Source organism: Mesitornis unicolor, unplaced genomic scaffold, assembly GCF_000695765.1.
Source record: "Mesitornis unicolor isolate BGI_N332 unplaced genomic scaffold, ASM69576v1 scaffold23018, whole genome shotgun sequence".
Lineage (NCBI taxonomy): Eukaryota > Metazoa > Chordata > Aves > Mesitornithiformes > Mesitornithidae > Mesitornis > Mesitornis unicolor.
Window position 1 is genome coordinate 1 of NW_010200102.1, and position 23,111 is coordinate 23,111.

At 41.2% G+C, this 23,111-nt stretch overlaps 1 protein-coding gene across 1 annotated transcript; it reads left to right on the forward strand.

The window, feature by feature from the left end:
• Nucleotides 1-2,093: 2,093 nt before the first annotated feature.
• LOC104544704 (ES1 protein homolog, mitochondrial) lies at nucleotides 2,094-5,769 on the forward strand (the record flags this gene model as incomplete). Its single annotated transcript, XM_010189645.1, has 6 exons — nucleotides 2,094-2,146; nucleotides 2,884-2,997; nucleotides 3,361-3,480; nucleotides 4,326-4,418; nucleotides 4,733-4,889; nucleotides 5,502-5,769. Coding segments are annotated over 6 exons (666 nt in total), but the record flags the coding sequence as incomplete, so codon positions are not given.
• Between the last annotated feature and the right edge of the window lie 17,342 nt (nucleotides 5,770-23,111).

The window sequence follows — 23,111 nt, forward strand, 5'->3', positions numbered from 1 at the left end:
GGGGGGACGGGACCGGGGCAGCGCAGCAGCTCCGAGGAGAAAGTTGTTTTTATACTGCCTGGCTGTCCCCATCCACCCTCAGCCCCATGCCGGCAGGAGGGCACCTCTGCAGCCGGGCTCGCTCCGGCGGTGGGGCTGGGGATGGGAGGGTCGTGGCGTCGGGCCTAGGAAAGTCTCGCCTGGTGGCCGCGGCAGCTGGAAGGCCTTGGGAGAGGCTGAAATTGAGAAGATAAAGCTGTTTAGAATTGAGTAACTTGGAGGAAGCCAGACCAGGAGTGGGAAATTAGTAAAACTTGGCTTCTGTATGGTGGTTATCGGCCTGCAGTTGAGTTACGAGGAGCTGAACTTGAAATAATTTGTAGTGTAACTGGGGGAGGTACTGGCCATGCCCAGGAAAATATTTAAACTGGGTTATGCTCTTCTGCAGGAAGGAAGTAGAGCATGTTAAAAATAGAAAAGAAAACAAGGAGATGGAGAGGCTACAGGTTGCCAAAGGAAAATGTAGGCTGTAGATGGCATCCAAATGGATACACAGTTTTGGAGCTCAGTTGACAGATTTGAAGCTTGAGCTTTGCATAGTCTTGACAGCATAAAATGTAGAGAAGAAAGCATGGCCTGTGTGCAAAAATCTGTTTAGGGCAGAGCTTGCTCAGAAATGGGTAAAACGGTGGTCCACATGTTTAAAAGGTAGCTTACCATTTTAGCAAATCACAGCTTTTTAAGTAGAGTGTGGAAAACGAATTATATTATTGACATTAGTGACATAAATTTCTGACTGCGGTAGAAGACAGGTTTGTCACCAAGCAGGTACTGCAATTACAGAAGAGGTTAGTGGTTTAGTACTTTGGCTTCCATGAGTTTCAAAATTATTTAAAAAGCATTGCTTATAGATGATAACTTTAGCACAGTTGCTGGTGTGTTTATTCAGTCTAAATCAAATTGAAGATAAAATTAAAAGTTGGAAAGTAGAAGGCAGCTGTGAAATATCAGAGCAGCAAATTTGTAGTTAGGATTAACACGGACAGAAGAACATTCATGGATCTTACTCATTTGGTGACGTGATGGTAGGATCTCATGCATGTGAGAGCAGAGGACTGGGTGTTGTGATCTGAAAGCCTCTTCTAGTGTGACATCTCTAAAACAGTTTCATTTGTGAGTTTCTGTTCATGCATCTGTGATTAAAAACTTTCAAGTTTCTTAAAAACTGAGATAAAACCCAGAGGGAAGAGAATAAAGTTAAGAAATGGAATCTGTCTAACTGGATTTTTTTTTTCTTTCAAAACAACCAAACAAAAAAAACCCCACAGGAGTCCATATATATACATTCAGGAACTAGATAATCCTCTGGATTTTTTGGTTTTGTTTTGTTCTTCTAATTGCTTTTTTGGTGGATTTTTAAGAAATGTTTTTTCTCCTTCTACTTTGTGAAAGACCCTCAACACCCACAGAAGGATAGCTGATTGCTTTTTATTCTCCAGGGTGTATAAACAAACTGAAAGTGTTATTGCCATGGTAATAAGGAAAAGTATGGCTAATATAGCATAATTGGATTAAAAGTTTAGCTGTTGATCTCTGATGTGGATTCTGAGACAAAATACAATAGCAGGTAAAATAGTTTATCCTAAGTGCCACCTCGAAGTGCACTTCTGTCCCACTTCTGTTTGATGTTCATCTGGATGACGACATGGATATGGACACTTAATAAATACACGTATAACACTCAGAATAACCCATAGTGTGCACAATAAAAATGCACCCAATGATACCGTGTCAGTTTTTGAACTCTGAGGAATAAATGCACAAGCCAATAAAGAAATATTAGTTATTTCTGAGACCTGGTGTGTGATGGGTAGCTATAAATAGGAAATGCCAGTTCTGCAGTATGTCATATGGTGGCACCTGTGCTAATAGCATGATGGTGACTGGCTTAGTAAAGAGCTTGTTGCTGAGTTGTTTTTTGAGGGGTGGAAGGAGGTTTGTTGTTGTTTGTTTTGGTTTGTTGTTTGGGTTTTTTTTCCTAGATCTTAAAAGGCTTGTGAAAGATCCTGTAGGAAGTTTTCTATCACCTGAAATACCTGTTTTTCTTACTGCAGGTCCTATCTGGTTGTGGTGTCTACGATGGCACAGAAATCCATGAGGCCTCAGCGTAAGTTGCTTCATGAAACTGCAGGCTCCAAAGTAACCTCCTTTACATTACAGCAGTCTGTTGAATTCAGTTTTGCTCTCTTTGGTCATTGAAATTGCCCTGAAAGATGTATGATGAAGCTTCACAGTTTTCTCACAGCATAATTGGGAGCTGAGGCCTTGTTCTTGCAGTATTCAGTGCTTGTCCAAAGATGCAGCACAAGGCGTGCGGTGCCAGAACAGTGAGTCTGAGAGGGACTGTCTGTCCTTCAGAAACAGAAATTCAGAGTTCCAGGATCGATTGCAAGAGAGTTAAGTAAAGCCTTCGTTTCATAATCACTTTGAGTTTCTGTTCCTGGGGCTAAATCTGACACTGGAATTGTTAATACTCAAGTTGAATTATTAACTCCAAGTGTGAATTGCTGAGATGTTTCACCTACACCTACACTAAATGTACACGGAGGTGTGTTAATCAGGAGACTCTTCCATAGCACCTAGGGACTTGCAATGAGAAAGAAAGTTTTTATTGTTCCTGATTGCCTGCATAAGAGCACTGAGCAAGGAAACTTGTCTGAGCTCACTCTGTCTCCAAACTGACTTTCTGTGGTGCTTTGCACTTCGGTGTTACAAACAGGGATTTTGCTGCTGTATGCTTTGGTAGGATGTGTGGTTTGCTCTTTCAAAATCAGATGGTGGCACAGGGGCCAGATAAAGCCTCTCTTACACGGTTTTCGGCATGTTTTATCTCTGTTTTTGTAGAGTACTGGTGCACCTTAGTCGTGGGGGAGCTGAGGTTCAGATGTATGCTCCAGATGTTCCTCAGATGCATGTCATTGACCACAGCAAAGGCCAACCAGCTGACGCTGAGTCAAGGTAAAGTTTGTGTTTAATGTCTTTTCCATCGCTACTGAGCCTCAGTCTCTTAGGGAATCTTCAGACAGAGCAGCCTGCGAGTGCACTTGTAGGATGTTGCTGACCGGCTTTAGTAGCTTTGTGCGAGCTGGTATTTTGGTTGGAGAGAAAACATTAAATGAGTATTTGGGACTTGATTGTATACAGTCTTTTAATGCCTATGTTTCCCAGTAGTAGTATTTCAGAAGCATCAGTATCTTCAGCTCTTGGGTACCACTGTTGTTCTTGCTTCCTTCCCTCCTCTTCTTCTACAGAAACTTCCTTTACGGTCTTCTGTGTGCAAATGCTTAATTCATCTCATTGTTTTATTTCTGGTTCTTCAAGGAATGTTTTAGTGGAATCTGCAAGGATTGCTCGAGGTAAAATTACAAGCCTGGCTAAGCTTACTACAGCAGACCATGACGCTGTGATATTCCCCGGTGGATTTGGAGCTGCTAAAAACTTGTGAGTGCCAGCTAAGTATTAGGCTCCTCAACTATTCATAATCAGCTATGATTCACACAATAAAATCAGGAAGCAATAAATGGCCTTATTTACTATATATGTAACCACTACTTTATAAGGAAAACACCTTTCAAAGTGTTGGAGTTAAGTTGTGCTGTTCATGGTGGTTTCCAGTTATAATTCTTACTGGCATTGTCACGTTTTAACTTTTCTGAACAATGTTGGTGAGAATTCTGGAGTTTAGATAGTGCACAAGAAGTCCTTTTTCTCCCACTTTTATGGGGATTCTTTTTAGTCCTGAGGGAAGTGAAGGTAAAACTTCAATAGTTTCAGATGTTTCTAGTGTTGCTATTCTCTTTCTTCGTGTCTGCCTACCAAAATGTCCCCTCTTGCATTAGTAATGATAGAACAACAGCTAACTCAAAAAAAAGGAGGGAAAAAAAGGTGTTAGCCATATGGAATACTGATTATCTTGTTATGGACCTGCCTTTTTGTTGATTTTGAGAAACCTGAATGTTACTTCCCTTTTCTTCTTACATACTTGTCTTCTTTGCAAACATTGTTCTACCACTTCTCAGTAATCCTAGAGAGGATTATCCTATCCAAATTATCCTGATTTGATAGTTCTTATTTCTAGATGTCATGTAAGGAACTTTCTGACATACCAAAGCCTTAGAATTGAGTCATTTTGCCCACAGCATTGATGGGTCAACTACAGGCTTTTTCAGACACATTTTAGAAGCTCTTAAGTTTGTGATGATCCCTGGGAGGCAGTCTCAGGGCAGATGGGCATCTCTGGTTTTAGGTTTGTACTGAGGTATGTATAAAGTTTCTTCTTGTGGCAGATCCACCTTTGCTGTTGATGGGAAAGATTGCAAGGTGAACGGAGAAGTTGAACGTGTCTTGAAAGACTTCCACAAAGCAGGCAAACCTATTGGGTACGTATGGTAGTTGGAGGAGTATTCGTTTGGTAGTGTGAGCATGGAGGTACATTTTGTTGGAAATGATATTGTTGGAACTAGAAGAAAAAAATCGGTTTGTCATTGTAGCTTATTTTTTAAAATGTGTTTTTCAAGCTGCACGTGTGTGTGTAGGTGTTTGTCAAAGAAGGAGCTAAGAAAATGTTGAGTGCAAGTTGCCTTGTGATGTCTTTCAGATTTGTAAGGCCATGTCCATCTGAATCTTTTCAGTTATGACCAAGTTTTGAAAGAGTGCCCTTGTAGAATCGCTCTGACAATTCCTTTCGTTGCAGTCTTTGCTGCATTTCGCCAGTGTTGGCAGCAAAGGTTCTCTCTGGTGCTGAAGTAACTGTGGGCCATGAAGAAGAGGAAGGTGGCAAGTGGCCTTATGCTGGGACTGCAGGAGCCATTAAAGAACTGGGAGGAAAGCACTGTGTGAAAGAAGTAACTATATCCTTTCCTGTTGATTTCCATGGTGAGAGACAGTGTAGTAACGAGTCATTACAGCAATGAATACATGCAGGAGCTGTGCTTCTCCACTTACGGTTTAGTGGGAAGGTACATGGTGTAGCAGATACCATGTATACAGTGCATGGTTAGAAACATCGTCTTCTGTACACAGCTGTGTAGTTAAAAGTCATTGCTACAGAACTCTGTTGGACACCAGGCAATGCAGTAAATGCTGAGTGACTTTGCACTAAAACTGGTGTGAGTTACAATTGGTCAGTTCTCTTTGTGATTTTTTTTCTTTCCTTTCCTGAAGGCTATTGCTGTAATCAAATTGTACTGAGAGGCATTTTATTACAGTCAGTAAATTTTGTAGGCTTCTTTGTGTTTCTGAGCGTTCCCACAGATTCCTCTTGCAGTGTTTGTATTTCTGGCAAAAATAGCTTCTATTATCTTGGATTATAGGTTGCAGCTGTCTACAGCTGGATGGTATAATTCATTTGGAGGTGTTTTTTATAGGATAGTGGAGTTGTGAGGTTTTGTCAATGATGGTTTATTTTGTAGACAGCATCTGCAAGTGAGACATAGGCTGCGTTTTCCTTAACTCCCTTTCACGAAGCTCATGTGGATACAAAAAACAAAGTGGTGACTACCCCAGCATTTATGTGTGAGACAGAATTGCATAATATCTTTGATGGCATTGGTGCCATGGTGAAGAATGTGCTGAAATTAACTGGCAAATAAAAAAAAAATCAGGAGTGTTTAAATTTAGGGTGTAGTATCAAATGTAATATGGACCAATGGAAACATTTTCACCTGCTTGTCCTGTTGCACTCCAGTGAATGCTGTTATGAAGCTGATTGATTCCCAGCTGCAGGGTTTTTCATGCCCTCGCTGAAAGAGGGGCCTGCGGAAGGGCTTATGGAGCACGAGCAGTCTGGCCTGAGACATGGAGCGTTTTCTTGAGCTTTTTCAGCTGGAGAGATCTCTGCAGACGGATCTCGCTGGAGAGATCTCTGAAACCAGTCATCCTGATGCACCAGTGTCAAATCATTTCTGCAGGGGCAAAAAGAGACTAAAGGTCCTTTCAGCAGCTAAAGGCAGCTGTGTTATAGGAACCTAGCAGATGCAGTGACAGTGTATCTACTGGATGAAGAATGGGAGTAAAATTAGTGTGTTTTTAAGGTTTATGTGCTCAGGCCTCCATCTATGAACTTAAAGGCCAGGATCAGCTGTCAAAGGAATAGACATCTTCCACATCTTAATTTTAGCTTAGTATTAATGAAAAGATTGTTTTGTTTTTTCATTTCTAAGAATCCTGTTTTCACAAGCCATTCTGAGTATCAGTCCGCAGCAGGATGCTTCTTAACTGCCACAATACTAGCACTTTGAAAAGCTCATCCATTGGCCCATTATAGATAAAACATCCTGCAATGAAGGAGAAAACAACCGCTGTTGTGACACACAGTTTTTAAGGGTTGTATCCATGCTAAAATAGTTGCATGACTAGCAGTGGGTGGAAAAACAATCCCAAATTACCCTTACTTTCCCTGCTTTAGGGTAATAAAGCTTTCTCCAAAGAAATTTTATTGGATGTCTGGAATAATAATGTATAAATAAATTAATTTCTGCTTTTATCTCGTCCATGTCCATTGCTTTTGTTTGACAAACAAAATCAAAGCTGCCTTTGATAACTTGGACTGGTTGATACATGCTTGCATTTTTTCTGCTTTTCAATTCTCTACACCTCTTTGAGACATTTCTTCCACATGGAATCCAGCTGAGTCTCTTTTCCCCCCTTCCATATTATCTGTCACCTTTCTATTAGGAGGAAGCAACATTTCTCAGAACAAGCAAAATGACACCCCTTGCCTTGTATTAAAATTCCTTTCATGTGACTGACATGCTGACAGGAGGAACCCCTGTTTTTAAGGGAGAATTGTGTGTTTCATGACTGAAATGTACAAGTCTTAGACTGGGTTGGGACATGGTAAGCACTGTCAGTGGCTGAAGACTTGTGAGGGGTGTGAAATTACATTTATTTTATTGGAAGGGGATCAAAGAGCAGGAACGAAACTTGAATATGAGTGGTGGGCATACTCAGCTTGCTCAGTGTTCACAGAAGAGGCAGTTTTGCTTCTGAAGCTTTTTAGTATGTGATTTAATTTTTGTTACTAAAAAAAATCACGTTAGGATTTAGAAAAACTGAATTTGCTCTTGAAAGATGGCGTTGTTTTCTTTGAGAATTTCATAGAGACTTCTTTTGCAGGTCATAGACTCCAGTGTGGTTACAAAGAAATACCACGCAGAAACCAGTTCATCGCGGTAGCAGGTGTGGTTCATAAAGTGGATTTTGGACATATTCTGAAACTTTTTTGCTTGGGCATCAAATTCTGTAGGAAATTTTCAGTATCAGGTTGATAAGAAAGAAAATACAGAACACTGACACTGTGTAATTCAGTGCAAGTACTTCATAAGCTTTGCTTGTAGCTCAGTGGATGTTTTAATGCCGATTTTATACAGAGAGACTTAGCTGGCTATGGAAAGTCATTGCTCATATAAAATACAAGGACATTTCCTATATTTGCAGGAGTTTTAAAAGAAATTTAGTAACATAAGCAGGTATCACAAAACAGAGGTGGCATGAAAATCCCCAGGGTAGAGGGAGAGGAGAACAGCTGATGCCTGTGTTAGCAGTGCCATCATCTGCTGTAAGAGTGATCTAAATGGAGTTCAGCTCTTCCTGTCAGGGACTGTGAGTTAAAGCTTCCCATTAGCTGCCCTCACCACAGCAAGGTTGTGTGTGTGTATTTAGGGTTTCTCATATCTGCAGTTTCTAGTAGGTGCAGTTGTGGTGGCATAAAGCTTGCTTTCCTCTTGCTTAGGTTCAAGTGTCCTGAGGAAAAAGATGATTTTTTGGAAGAATTTGCTCTTATCATTGCTATTACCCAGCTGTTGCAAGGTGCTTGGTAGATCATACAGATGGTGCCTCTTTTTACAGTCCTCAGGCATTCCTTCTTGAATCCAGATATCCAAATAATGAAGACTACCTGAAATCTGCTGTGTACCTTTCTAAGCAGATGCAGCGTTGGTCATGTTCATCCCTGACTTCACGATTTCCAGGCTGGATTATCAGAGTACCACATGTTTATGATCAAGTATGCACATTGAAAAGCTCACATCTCATCTGCTGAGTGACAGCAGTATTCTAAAATGATGGGCTCAGTATCGGTGACTTTGAGGGCTAAGGCTGTGAGTTGTACCAAGAGTATTCAAGGAACCAGCTCCTCAGTACCCAAAACATTTTTCAAGGTGGTTACAAAAAGCAAGCTACCCATACTGTGTTGTCAGTGCTGGAAGCTTGGACATTTTGTGGGGATGGGACAAACAGATGTGCAGTGGGGAAATCAAAGACAAAATTTTATTTTCAGAAATAATGGCATTTTAGAGCATCTTTCTACCCTTCTTTTTTCCCCAACATTCAGAGAGAATGTTTTCGAAGGGAGAAAGTATGCACCAGAATTGCCTTTCATTTTTTTTAAATTCTAATTTCACAGTAAAGTGCAGAGTTCAAGCCTTTGATGCACGCATTTTTGAAGGTTTTTTTATTAACAGAAGATATTAACTTCGGTGGAAGATGTGAGATGGTCATCTTGGCTTTCAGCCAGTGTAAATTTGGAGGGAAATTCCTTATGCGTTTAGAGATAACAGAGACATTTTTCTGCCAAGTTGGGTTTTTCCTTTCTTTCCATAGGGCTGCTTGGAGCTGCGGAAGGGTTTGCTGGTTTCAGCCAAGTGGATGGAAGTTTATGATTAACGTGTTTCGATAAATGCTATCAAAGGTAAGTGAGAGAAGGTGCATTCTTCAAGCCTCCACAAGGGGGCGTGCAATATCTGCCATTTTTCACCTTCAGAAAGCAGTTAAGAACTTTGTCCTACATAAAGGGAGCGCTGATAAATGCCACCCCCTCACCCCCGGGTTGCGCTGGTTTTCAAGTGATGTGATGCCTGACCCATTTTCGTTTCATTGTTGCTTACGCACAAAAACCATTTGACGAAATATTTCTCTGCGGATTGTTGCGGTGTTCGCAAATTTGACAGCGGTGCTTTTTTTCTTCCAAAAGCAGAACTGAGAGTTAGGGATTGAGATGCACTTTTTGCCTTTACCCTTCGGTTTGCGGCTACAGTGGAGACACGCAGTGGATGAGTAAGATGCCAGCAGGGGACACTGCGGGCAATGGTCAGCACAGATTTTCACCTATCCAGGCACAGTATTCCAGCTGTGGTTTTCTGTATAACATTGTTATGTTGACGATTTGGATGCATAGAGGAAATAAAACAAATACTGCTTCCTACTTGTTTAACAAAAATAGGAAAACAAATTCTGTCATAATGAATGGTCACAGGCTGGACGTGATGATCTCAGAGGTCTTTTCCAGCCTCAGTAATTCTGTGATTGTGTGAGTGCCTTTGTCCCGCTGTCTTGTTAAAGCTGATTTCAGCACAGTGACTAATTTATTCCCCATTAAGCTCTAAAGCCTTCCTGTGATATAATTATCGCTGGAAAATTAGGAAAAGTAGTATAAAGCCATAAAAGTACAGAGTGGGGTTTTTTTTTGTTTTGTTTGGGGTTGTTTTGTTTTGTTGTTGCTTTTTTGTTTGGTTTGGTGGTTGTTTTTTTTTAAATAACGATGCTATTATAGCCAAGGTGACCTAAAACCAAGGTTTGTAGGGAGGGACTTTTATCAGGCCCAGAAATACTCCTGGAAGGAAACACACTGTTTCTTCAAGGTTCTGTGTGTTTGCAAGATAGCAGCGTCTTATATGTGTGTGTATACATACATAGTTTTTTATCTCTTCAGAGTGGGAGCTTAGATAATCCTCCATCTGCACATCATAACTGGGAGTTGCCTGCATTCCAGGGCTTGAGTCTTTTCTTTGAGCTGTTTTTCTTCTGCCTTCTCATGGCTTGCAGTGGCTGTTGAATGAGTCAGCCTTAGCCCTCAGAAGAATTAAAGTACTGATATTTGGTTATCTTTTCCAAGGTGATTTAAGTGGTGGTCAGAAACTCTGCTGAAAGAGAGAGAGAGGGGAAGAGAAGGGACTAAACTTGGACAATCCCAGAAGCTGAAACAGAAGTTGCAATGAGGATTGCATTACCCGTAGCAACGTGATTTCCTTTATTTAAAAATAATTGCCTTCCATGCTTATTTTCTGTATTTTTCAGTACACTTTGATCAGCTGTTGAGTATCATGCTGTGTGAGTGGCTGCCCTCAGGTTTAGCTGAAATAATGGTGAAAATTCTGCATCAGAAGTATTACATTAATTTCTTGCTGATGATCTATATGGTCCTGTATGGTCCATTTCTCCCACATCATACAGAACTGAAAGGAGCTCAGTGTAAAACATTAACCAGATAAACTGACCTCGCTGTAATCTTAGATAAACTAGAGGACAAGCAAACTATCTCCTTTTTGTCTCTTACTGGTGTCACTGTCAAACATGAAAAAATGAACTTGCTTTTGCAGCCATTTTTTTGCAAGAAAAGGTTCTTTTAAGAATTTCTTTAACGTAGCAGATTGCCAGCCTATGCTCTTGCTGTATGAAATACGTAGGTGTGGATCACTGGGGTGCTCTTAAGTGAGAGAAGTGGAGATTCCTCCTACTTAAATGTGTGAATTGTTTTTGTACTCCTTCATTTTCAAAGCTATCCTCTTTGTTCACGATGAAACTCTGGAAAACACAAGAAGTATGTTCTGCACGTGGAGTGAACTTTAAGACAGTTGCTTTCTCCGTCATCACCCAGGCAAGGAAGGACAAATCAAGGTCTGCCACTCATCCAAAACTTCACTTGCAGTCTCCCAGGAAATCGGAATGGTGGCTGTATGTTACTACTGGGAATGGCAGTAACTACAGCTCTGGGAAAATATAACAAACGGGGACGTTTAAACATCCCAAGTGCTGCTGCAAATCTGCGTCATAAAAAAGCAGGGTTGTAAGCAACATCTAGAGGTCACCCAGTCGTCTTCCCCCTGCCCTTCATTCCTCCTACCTTCAGCTGCTCGTATGCTCACTGTGATTCATGCCAGTTTGCACAGGCTGGGAGAATCATTTCTGAGGGGCCAAGAGGCAGATGACGGGGAATTTGGGCATTCCTTGTAGGCACCAGCCAGCACAGTGCCCACTTTTAAACGTACATCTGGGCTGTCCCTTTTCACAGCAGTGAGGCTCTGTTCTAGCCCTGCATGTCTGCATAAAGATGTTTTAAAAAGTAATTAATAAAGTAATTATTAATTTGTTCACCCAAGGAAGTTTTGAAGCCATAGAGTCACACAGCTGACGCTTGTGAGTGGAGGTGCTCGTGTTTGTGTGCCTCAACACCTTTTGAAAAATGGAGTGGTGCTTAAGTGGCTATTAGATTTTAGAAGCCCTTGAGATAATGTCCTTTAGAGATTAAGTCCTTTAGAGGTCCTTGAGATGATGGCAAGCAGTTCAGAACAGACCTGTACAGATGCCAACTTTTGGACTTGCTGATTGCACGGGGAGCCTAGATAACTGTAGGAACTACTGGAATACAAAGAAAGAACTCTTGGATACCAAGCAACTGCTCTCATCAGGGTTTTTTTCCTTTAAGTTTTTATTTTAAATCAACTTTGGTTTTGAAAAATACGTGGAATCCGAGACAAACCTTTGGAGGGTAGGACACAAAAAGGCAATCACAGTATGTACAAGTTTTATATTCAAATCCTTCTGTGTAATGAGACCCCAGCTGTTACACTAAGCTGCTCTGTACCCAGGGTAGCCTAAGTACAGCTGAGTTTCACTGCAGCAGCAGCACAGGCTGTGCATGGGATTTTGTCTCTTCCCCACCGTGGGGATAGGGCCCTTTGTTAAGAAAGTAAAAAATCTCCTTTACCTCAATGGATACCATTTTAAGCTCTATTTTATTCTGCTCCCTTCCTTGCAAAAACAATCCTGGCTTTCCTTTGGAAAGAGAGTGGAACCGTTCCAGATCAAAATGACTTCATGTGCATCCGTATGAGTCACTTCCCTCTGCTTGGGGGCTCAGCAGAAGGAGCGCGTTGCAGTCCCCGCTGCTGCCCAGCCCGAGTGAAGAGTTCTCTGGATGCTTCTCAGTTCTGCAATAGCAAGGTTGCAACAGCTGTGGCCTGAAAACTTCTGCACTTTCTTTATGTTGTTGATACACAGCACCCTTTAAATCTTGCTTTTACACAGTACTTCTATGCTACCCAAATTGAACATTTCCAGAACTAAAACCGGTTTAATTTGCATAGGTATCAATTACAAATATTCTGACCAGTTTTTAAGTATTTTTTCCTCCAAAAATACTGCTTTAAAGAATTAACGTTGTCACAATAACAATTTCTTATTGCACAGTTCTAGCTTTTAAGAATCCAGCTTTTGTGTCATGATCATGTTAACCTTGCAGTGTTTCATGGCAAAAAGAGAAAATACTGAATTCAGCCTTCTAAAACTTTCAGCTTATTTGGAAGTGGATTTTGTAATAATACATCACTTCCTTCCTCTGTGTTGGTGTTTTATGAACTTCCATTATCTTTCTCGGTCATCTTTACCCTTCTGCTGAAGAAATACTACATGTCTTGTGCAAAAAGAAGTTGTTGCTGATAGCTCATGATGTTTAAGGGTAAAAATAGAAGCTGAAGTTCCACAGGCTCAAGTTTCACAAGGTTTTTATCCTTATGTTTCACTAAACACAAGCATCTTCCTACTTCCAGTTTTTATCTGACACAGAGGGTACTTGCCCCTTCTCCTCCTTTTAATTTTCATGAAGGGCAGAGGATGAGATCTTAGGCAAAAGGTCTCACTAGGGTCAGTTATGATATGACCTTGTAGTTTTGTGAGTCTTTTATCCTGTCATTAAAACCAAAAAATCCAAAATAAAGTGTTCATACCAGCAGCACTGAAATTGGGCTCCAAGGGACAAATGAAAAAGCAGACTGGCCACCTCCGAGTTTTGCTGCCTGTGGTTTTGTGGAACACCAAAATGCGGAACAAAACCACCTAGTGCTCGGTCTGTCTTCAGCTATCGGAGTTTCTTTCTCGTGGCTCTGCAACAGAGCTGTTCTGCCTAGTGAGGTCCTCTGGTGAGGAGAACTTCCCAAAGAGAAGGTTGGCTTCCCCAGTTACAAGTGCCAAACCCCAAGCGTGACCAGGAGGTGGAAAGAGAGGGGAAGCACAGCCAGACACGGCGCATCAGCAAAGCTTCGGGAGGAAATCTGACTCTGTCCTGAAAAAATAAAGAAGAGAAAGTCGGCATGTAGCTGGTGTCTTGACAAAAAGTGTATCTGAAGTTTATGTGATATAGTTTACATGAATGCATTGATGGAAGGTTGTTTGGAAACTCATGTGGATTTTGGCTCATTTTCAAAATTCTCCTCTGTGTTTGTTTGTCCATCCAAAAAAACCAGTCTCAAGGTACTGTGACAACTCATTCTTTCTGCTTCATAGAAAAGGCACAGACTCTCAGCAACAATGAATACGAATTCCTTTTCTGGATGACTGAGAAAACTTGTTTAAAATCCAGATAGAACAACAGCTAAAAGAGTACAAAACCATTCTGCCTACTCACGGCCTGAGGTAGATGTTGTGGTTAAAAGTCCTTAAATAACAGTAATGAAAAAGTCTAGGCCACAGACACTTTGGTGGTAGCCCCACTGTGTACCCCTGTTGATACGTAAGTCACAATGTGGACACAGCACAGATGACCATTGCCACAGATGGTACCTGCAACACATGCTGGATGTAGTACAAAAGAAAAAAGAGATTCTGGACCCCTGACTAACCCAAAAGTAGAGAGCTTTTTCCTGTAAGTGTTTAGGTCCAAGTCCTTCTCTGGGAAGATCGAGCTGTATATTGTTTTCTATACCAGTTCTTCGGCTGTTCCTATTGCTGTGGTATCAGCATATCAGAAGGCCAACCACATCCTGGGCTGCATCACAAGAAGTGTGGCCAGCAGATCAAGGGAGGTGATTCTGCCCCTCTACTCTACTCTGATGAGACCTCACCTGGAGTACTGCGTCCAGCTTTGGAGTCCCTAATATGAAAAGGACATTGAAGTGCTGGAGTGTGTGCAGAGGAGGGCCACAAAGATGATCAAAGGGCTGGAGCACCTCCCCTATGAAGACAGGCTGAGACAGTTGGGGCTGTTCAGCCTGGAGAAGAGGAGGCTGTGCGGGGACCTTATAGTGACCTTCCAATACCTGAAAGGTGCCTATAAGAAACCTGGGGAAGAGCTGTTCACTAGGGCATGTAGCAATAGGATGAGGGGTAATGGTTTTAAACTGGAAAAGGGTGGATTTAGGTTAGTTATTCAGAAAAAATTCTTTAGTATGAAGGTGGTAGATCACTGGAACAGGTTGTCCAGAGAGATGGTGGAGGCCCCATCCCTGGAGATATTCAAGGTTAGGCTTGATGGTGCTCTGAGCAACCTGATCTGGTAACATTGTTCTTGCTTACTGCAGGGGGGTTGGACTGGATGATCTTTAAAGGTCCCCTCCAACCCAACACATTCTATGATTCTATGATTCAGTACATTGCTGCAGTTTATTTGTTGCTAGTAGGGGTATTTCCTCCCCTTCTTCCTAAAAGGAGTATGTGGTATTAACGTGTAAAGAGCAAGTAAACATTGGGTAGTTCTCACTAAAGCTTTGAAGTAAGTGTAGGATTATTGCAAGTCTTTTGTGACCTCTTCCAGGCCTAGGCACCTTCATTTTTCCCAGAAAAAAAAATCCTTAAAACAAGTTTTGACTGACTCAGAAGGAGTCTCGTGAGAAACCCAGAGTGACAGAAAAATTAGGCTCTTCAAAATAATTATGAAAAATAATCAATCCAGCAAATTAACAGAAATGAAACAGAAGCTAAACAGATCAAAACTGGTTTTGTTTTGTATAAAAGTATGAAATATCTGCAGATCTGGTTGTGATGACTGCAAAGTGTGAGAACTATTTCTGCACACAGTGTCTGTTCTCTGCAGGTCATTTAATATTCTAAGTCCCTTCCAAAATAACAACTAATACAAAGCAGATTCTCTTCCTTCCTTTCTTAGGAAATTGCTGAAAATTAAAAATATGGGAGCTGCGGCTGGTGGTTTTCTCTAAAATAAGTTGACAACAGGAGCTATTTTTTTCATTTTTGCAAAAATTATCTTTCAGAAGTTGGGCTTTTGTTCTTTCCTCCATTCCCAAGCTTCCCAAAATCCAGTAGTGTAAGAACCTTCAGGAGCCTGAAGTGTGTGATTCAGTTTGTCCTCCTGTAGCAAAGTTGAAACACTCCCTCCTCTCCTAATCACTTTTTTTTTTCAATGAAAAAAACTTTTCATGGTAAGAAATAGTTTATAATGAGGAAAAGTTTTCAGAAATTTTTCATCTGAGTCAAACATATAAACCACTATCTCCTTTAAATACAGCCTACTTACCTTTTGGTTTTGAGAAACTTCCATGGCTGCTGCATTAAAAGGTTTGACCCTTGATAATTTCTTACGGGAAGTAACAGCTAGAGATACTCTGGCTCCTATTCTCTTTGCTTTTATAATGTTATAATGTAGTACTGTGTCACTGAAGGCACATGATACCATACTGAGTATAACTTCACATTTTTTAAAGACCTTTAAGACAGCCAGAGGAGTTATCTTACGTCTAACAAGAATATTTCCTGTAATTTTTCAAGTTGTTTGTTGCTCATGAAGTACAGAGCTGCTTTTTTCTGTGTGGTCATGAGGTAAAACACTGGAACGTTTCTCTTCTGTAGTTTCTATTTGAGTTATAGCTGCTTAATCTGGCTGTAACGTCGTATTGTGGCTGAACTTATTACATTAACTGTAATATAATTATTGTTATGTAATGGATAATATTTTTCACCTACACTAAGTAAAATACAAATTGCAGATATTGATTTTTATATGACAAAATATTACAGGTTTGATACTAATTTAAAATTTTGTACAGCTAGTATGAATAATCTGGTTTACAAACAAGATTTTTATGGGAGAGTTTACTGATGAAGGCATGTCAGAGCTGGAGAGCCCTTCTGCATTGCATTCACTCCAGAAGTGTTTACAAATGACCCCAATGTAGTTACTTCTCTGTCATGATTAAGCCTAGACATTAGCATCTGCACTATACTTCAGAACTGCCTTTGGATGTGATCTACTTGAATTTTCCCAGAAGAGCTTATGTGGAGTCATTACTCATGTATTTTCAGAATATTTATTACCTTATTTACCCAAAAGGACCCCCCCAAATCTCTTGGCCTGGTGGTTCATTCATACAGAGGTAATTTACAACGGCTTTAACTCCCACAACTGAATGGCCTCCCTGTTACTTGGTTTTTATTGATTGTTATGATGCCCATAATGGTGAGTAGCTTTATGGACTGGTGACTGCTGGCACGTCAATATTCTTCTTTCTGCAGTCTAGGTCTCTCTTAGTGGTGGAGATATTTTTCCCTGTCTGGGACTTCTATATTTCACTAGACTTAGCGAGAAAGAAGCACCACCATAAGTTTATTGGACCTTCTCTACTCAGCACGTTTTACCAATCTTGCAAATTCAAATTAAAGCACTGGATAATCACTTGGACACTTAGCAGGTTAAGCAGTGTTGCCTTACCAGAAGGGGAAGGTGCCTTCTCAGTGCTAGGTGGAGCTGGAAAAAAACACAATAATCAAAGTTACTTGTTTAAGACTACAACAGAAAAAAAGGTATCAATAATTGATCTAAGGGTTAGTGTGGTTTTCTGAGAAAGAACAGATTTGTCAAACAAATTGAGAGTTTAAGTATGATCACAGAATTAAATCAGAGTAAAAGACACTTTACTACTCCCAAAAATGGGATGACGAAAAAACATTTTTTGATTCTGCATTTTCAAAATATTTTTTTAAATTTTGAAAACTGCAGAACAGCTCAATTCAGTTTACTAGAAAAAAGTATTTCACTTTAAATTAAAAAAAATATTTTCATTTGAGAATGATGTGCATTAAAACAAAGATATTAAAGGGTTTATATTACTTGGAAATAACTTCTTTTCTATTTTCTATTTTAAGCTGAATGAAATGTGTGTGGTTGACCATAAGGAAAGTTTCCATATGATTTATTTAAGCAAGACACCTTAAAAATATTATTTGTTTTGACCTGTATCCCTTTTTGGGAAAAAAAAAATAGCTTTTTCTGTTGGTCAGCTGCCCAAACCCAGTGCCCCATCGTTCTGCTGGCCATGCTTGTGGGTCATTCGAACACGTTAGCTCAGCTGTTTGGCTTTATTCAAGCATGTGTTATGGTCTCACTCATTTTCCTAAGGAAGAAGACTAATAATTCTTGTTGCATGTGTCCAGCCTTGCAACCAGATCCAGATCTTCCAGCTGCAAGGGAAGCAACTGCCTGTCTTTCATCTGGAAGGGTACATGGCCATGACTTTGGATGTGATTGCAAGAGATGAAACTAATCCTGTTTCACAGACCCAAGGGCAAACAATGAAATAAACTTTGTATGAAGCTTTATAGGAACTTTTATATGAAATAAAATAAAGAATGCCCCATTCCTGTGGCACAAAGTGGATCCAGGACTATACAAACCATAAATAAACAAACACTTAAAGAGTTTGAGAGACCTTATTATTTGTTTATGTCTCCTGCAAACGCAGGCAGCTTGCCTTCAGGAGTCCTGCTACTCCTGTGGATATGCTGTGCTGAAGCTTAATCAAGATGGATATTTTTGTCCTTCTCAGTTCTTATTTTTCCAACAAAGCAAGGAACAGAGTGAAACTGAGTGAAGATTTGCTTCAAAAATTGAAGCTGTCCCAATTGATGGCCATATATAGCTTGTCAGCAAGAGATTCTGCCCTCAATTCTCTCCCTCTGAACTAAAAAAAAAATGAAAAGATCTTACCTGATACAGAGAGTTCAATTCTAGTTTTCTGTGTTTCGTTGGGAAGATCCCCAGTCTGTTTGTAGATGCAAGTATATACAGCTGCATCTTGTAACTGGACATTGGAGAGCTTTAAGGAAAAGTTGCCATGCTTCACCTGGTCCAAAAAAAGACTGGTTCTGCCACGGTAGCGCTCCTCCTGGTACGTCAGTGCATCCTTCCCATTGTGTAAAAAGTGCACTACAACCTTGTCTATCTGCCAGTAGAGCATTGACTTGGAAAGGATCAGTTCTCCAGGAGAGGTGGCGTTGCAAGGCAAGATGACAGTTTCTCCAACAAATGCGTGGCACGTTGCATCTGGTTGTCCTGGAATGAATAACCAGACAACTTCCACAGTGTCCAGCAGAGCTAGGGACACCAGGTTTCCTATAATTTGGCTTTCTATTGTCATTATTGACTCTTCCCCCCTTTTTTCTGCCTGTGTCCTCTGTGCTATACCAGGACTGAGAGACCTGGGTGCTCAGAGACCATCCAGCTGTGCAGCAGGACAGATGTTGCTATGTGCAAGCTGCTTTTGCTTTGTCAGTGTGGATGCTGTTTGAACTTCTCTCTTTAGCTGGTGATTTTCGTCTCAGCTTCTGGGGATTTTAGTCTTTGAGATCCAGTGTCTGATTTGATTTTAATTAATCAGTCAGTTCACAAGAGGAAAAGGGGATGCAGGGAAGAGAAGATGGGCAGACACGATAAAGCAAGCTTTGTTTTTGTAGGAAGTCTGGCTGAAGGAGAAGCATGAAAAGGGTGTTATATTGGCAAGAGAAAAGTCCTGGATGAGTTTGGTCTTCCCCCAGCTCCCATTACCCACCTATCAGATCATGATTTGTAAATAACATGGCTAGAGGCTCCCATCTCCCTTCCCCTGCCACGTCCTACAGGGGGTCTGACACAACAGGGCTTCTTTCTGCTGGTCTGTCTGGGTGCACTCAAGGCTCTTGCTAACGCCCGGCCCTTGGTCTCTCATACTCTTTGGTGTAGTTATTCTCCCAGTGCCCCAGAAAGGAGGTCTGTCATTCCCACTGCAGGTAAAGGATTTTTCCAAGGCCTTGGAGAGACAGATACTTGATATGGATGGCCTGGACATTGGGCAGAGACGTTACCAACCAAATCCAGCACATGCAACAGGCAGAGTGAGGGGAGCCTGCTGATAAACCAACAGACAGGCAGGAAGCCAGATGCATCTCACTTATATTCACTGATCACTTAATAACTTTGGCACTAATTATTTTTATAAATTCCTCTAAGTGAGTTGAAAGTATACTAAAACTTGCACAAATGAGGGAGTCTGCCACTATCATGCAGGACAACTCTTACTAGATTGTGGTGTTATATATTCTAAGGTAAGGGGGGGTATTGGAGAAGGTTTCTATGCATTTATAAAGCATAGACAACTAGGTATTTTCAGCACAGAATGTGGGCTTAAATGAATGCTTTGACCAAACCTGTTTCATAAAATCATTTTATAAATTAAAATGCAGATGAGTTAATTTGGATGGGAAATGCATCCCCAGCAGGGAGTAGAACAAAAGCAATGAGTTTGCAATTGAGCCAGAAAGAAAAGCTAAAATTCACTGTGAAACAACTCAATCTGTTTTCATGGCCAAAGTTCTGTGAAGCATAAGGGGTAAGTAATCAGAATAAATGTTCTTGGTTGCAGTGTGGTCATTCCTGTGTTCTAGGCCTGCACCGGCTCTGTGCACATACTGAGCTCAAGACCAAAGAGAGTCCCAGTTTCCCTCAGAAGTCATTGATATCGGCCAGGGGTTGGCTTGTCACATGCTGGTGCCACTGTTTGCATATTAATCAGTGTCTGTTTTGAGGCTTATTTGGTGTCGCATTGTGTCCATTCAGACAGACGTAAAAGCAGAAGGAGAAGTTTAATTCAGAGAGCTAAATTGAAGAACCAAGCAAGCGTCTTGAATTACAACTCTATCACCAAACATCAGCTCTCTTTAGGTTTTCAGAATTTTCAGCTGAAAAATCCCAGTACACTTTTGCCCAACAATGTAAACTTCTAGCTGGAAAAGGCTGGAAAAATCCTCAGTGCTATTTCTGGTTGTCAGTGGAAGGAGACTGCACTTGCTGTGTTGAGAGTTCAGCCATTCTCAGACTCTTAATCCGTCACTGACCAAGTTTTGCTTCTCAAGGGGAACCTGAATTCCCACAGTATCCAAACAGAGGTCTTATTTTATTTATAATAAAGCTCACCCTCCACAGCACATGTGACCCTACACTCCCCAAGGAGACTGTCTCAGCCCTGTAATTAGTGGCAGGGCAGGGTCATTAGCTGTGCCCAGCACACCTGGAAGGCCCCACCACCAGTTTAGAAAGGGCAGGGAGCAGGCTGAGACCTTGTCCCTGAGCTGTTTGGGCTTGGGGAGCCGATGAGGCTGCGCTCAGTAGACTTTCTCTGAGGTAAGGCTGTGAAAGCAGACTGCAGTTATGGCCGACTACGGTTATCTAAGCACAGCAGGGAGATGAGTGTTTTGTAAGCCCTGGAAGAAATGAGCCTCCAGAAGAGCTTTCTGGTGGGAAGAGCCCTGTCCGTAGGATGCTATTAGGAGCGAGAGTGCTTGCAACGTGCTCTGTTGCACGTGAACAAAGAAAAGATGATCAACAAAAAAATCAACAAAACTTGTACATCTATTCAGGAAAATCAGCAATAAGGATTTGCTTAATGAGCATAAGGGGAAGAAACAGTGTTTGTCCTATCTCCTGAATGTGGTCACTTCTAGATCTTATAGTGGTTTTAGGAGTACATCTATTTCCTTTTTGGCTCCTTACTCTTTTTCCGAAGATGTAGTACAGCAGTGCCCAGCATATCTGAGCCTAGCATACCAGTTCCCTTCCTGTGTGATGCGGTGTACAAACCTTGTAACACTTGTGATGACTCTATAAACACCCATGGGGTCCAACTTGCCCTGCTTTACATTGCATTCAGCTGGTAAAACCAGGGAAGCAGGAGGCAAAAAGGGGAGCTTTGCTGGAGTTGCCCAAGACAGCAACAAGTGTCTGAAATCTGACTGTAACAAGTTATCTAACAGAGCCCATAGCTGCATGGGGTCTTTTGTAGATGTGAAGAACAGACTTTTGGGTACAAGCCAAATAAGTGCCACTATGAAAGCCAGCCTTGAGAAGAGTAAAGCCAACCTGAAGACTGGTGATGCTGTGTTGAGCTTCTTGCTGAGGCTACTGATGCGCAGGAGGTGTGGAAGCAGAGAAGTTCCTGGCCAGAAGACCACCTATGCAGTGAGTGATAGAGATGGTGGCAGCTGCTGCTGGGGTGTGTGAAGGAGGGCGAGTGCTGCTCATTTGATCTACCTGGTAAGCTTTGTGCATGGAAGGTGCAGTTCTCTACCTTGGAAAAAATGTGTGCTGGCACATGGTTTTCCCTTGCAGTTGTAAGATTCACATGTAAAGTGAGATGAGTTTATTTTGTGGATTTTTTTGTGTGTTTATTTTAAATATTGCCCAAATGTTTAAGATTATCAAGGTGAAGTTGAGTGTGCTAATTTAACAAATCTGTAAGATTCCTATAATGAGAAAAAACACTGCTGCTTCAGTATCCAAAATGTGATTGTGAGGAGGATTATAAAGACTGGGGTTTTTTTGTTCCTCCCTCCTTCCCCCTGAAGATGCTCTAGGGTAATCATCCTTGTTTATTAATTATATATTGCTTGTACTGAAGGAATCTGGGATGCCAGTAGGCAATCTAGTGTTTATGCCTTGTAGAAAAGGGCCTAGAAGTGGAAAGCTCTTGAGTCTGTCTTTCAAGTTCACTCTGGTGATATTAGTGTGGTTCTGACAGTAAATAAAGTGCTTTAATAGCAGAACTACTAGGTTAAGTAGAAAAGTGTATCTGAAGGTTGTTACCTGTACTTGCAGAGCTTGGACTGTGATGAAAAACATTCAAAGCAAAATATGTATTCGTTTTGTTTTGCTCCAAGATTCTCAGTTTGTATGTTCACATCTAAATGCTTCCACATAGTCCTAGATGTGCATCATGGTATATTTACCTCTGGGTAGAGAAGCACACAGTGAGCAGGTAACCATCCAGAGAGCAGTCTCCCTAATAAAGTGAGAGAGAGAGAAATGCTAAATGCTTTGTTAGGATGCTAGAGCAGACATCAAAGAGAGATTCTCTGGCATAATTTATGCCCTGTTTCTCAACTCCCTCATCTGTGAGGAGAATTTGGACACAAAGCTGGATGAATTGGAAACTCTGTCTTGTTTTCTTGTCTAGTCTTGGTATCTCCTGTCTGTAGGTCTGAGGTTTCTCGGTGGCTGTAATGGGATGAGGCTTAAGCCGCAAACACCAGACCCATACTTCTTGCTTGCATTCTCATGTGGACAAAGTTAGTTGCATATGCATATTTAAAGTTTGCTTTTGAGATTATTTTCTATTGGGAATGGAATGAAATTCCCTCTGCCCTCGAAGTGCAGCTGCTTTGCAACACAAGAAATGCGTAGCTTACCATTTCATTTTTGAGCCTTCCCAGCCCTTAGGAATCCTTCCTTGCTGTGAGCTTCACCAGGCACTCCAGCTGCTATTTCTGTCTCTGCAGAAGAGTGAAAGGCTGTTAATTTTGCTTGCCATAAGGGAATAGGTTATTTACTCTAATTGGTTTGCTGTGATTCAGTCTGTTTTCTTTTGCTCTGTGTATATAATACAGCATATTATTATATACACTCTGTGCCTATAATATAGAGAGTGTATACAATAGTGTGTATGTCCACTCTGAATACACTTTTACAATATACAGAGTGTATTTGTTGTCACATGTAGGCTGCATGTGAGTCACAAGCCGTGCACTGACTAGTCCTGAGCTTTCAACCCAGTGAAGAGATTCTTGTTCTGTAGCCCGCTGAGACCAGAGAAGGTGGTGAAACCTAATGGGTATTGTATTTATCAAGAGGTGTAGATGCCATCTCTTGGACTACCAAATACCACTCAAGCTGCCTATCTGCCAACAAAATAGAGACACGGTTAATAAGCCTGTAAGGAAAATGCTGCTTAAAACAGCTGTGCCTTTGAGGAGGCTGTTAAATCAGGTACTTTCTCAAAGAGGAAAAACCAAACTGAAACAACAAAAAAACCCAACAAAAGAGCAGTGCAGGGGGGAAGAATGTGGATCTGGGGCTTCCTCTCTCTGTCCTCATAGCATCTGGTAGTTTAAGGAGTACAAATATCTGAATGATGGTTCCTTCCCAGCGTGCTCCAGAGATGATACTGATGGTGGAAGTAGTGGTTTAGCCGAGGTCCACTTCC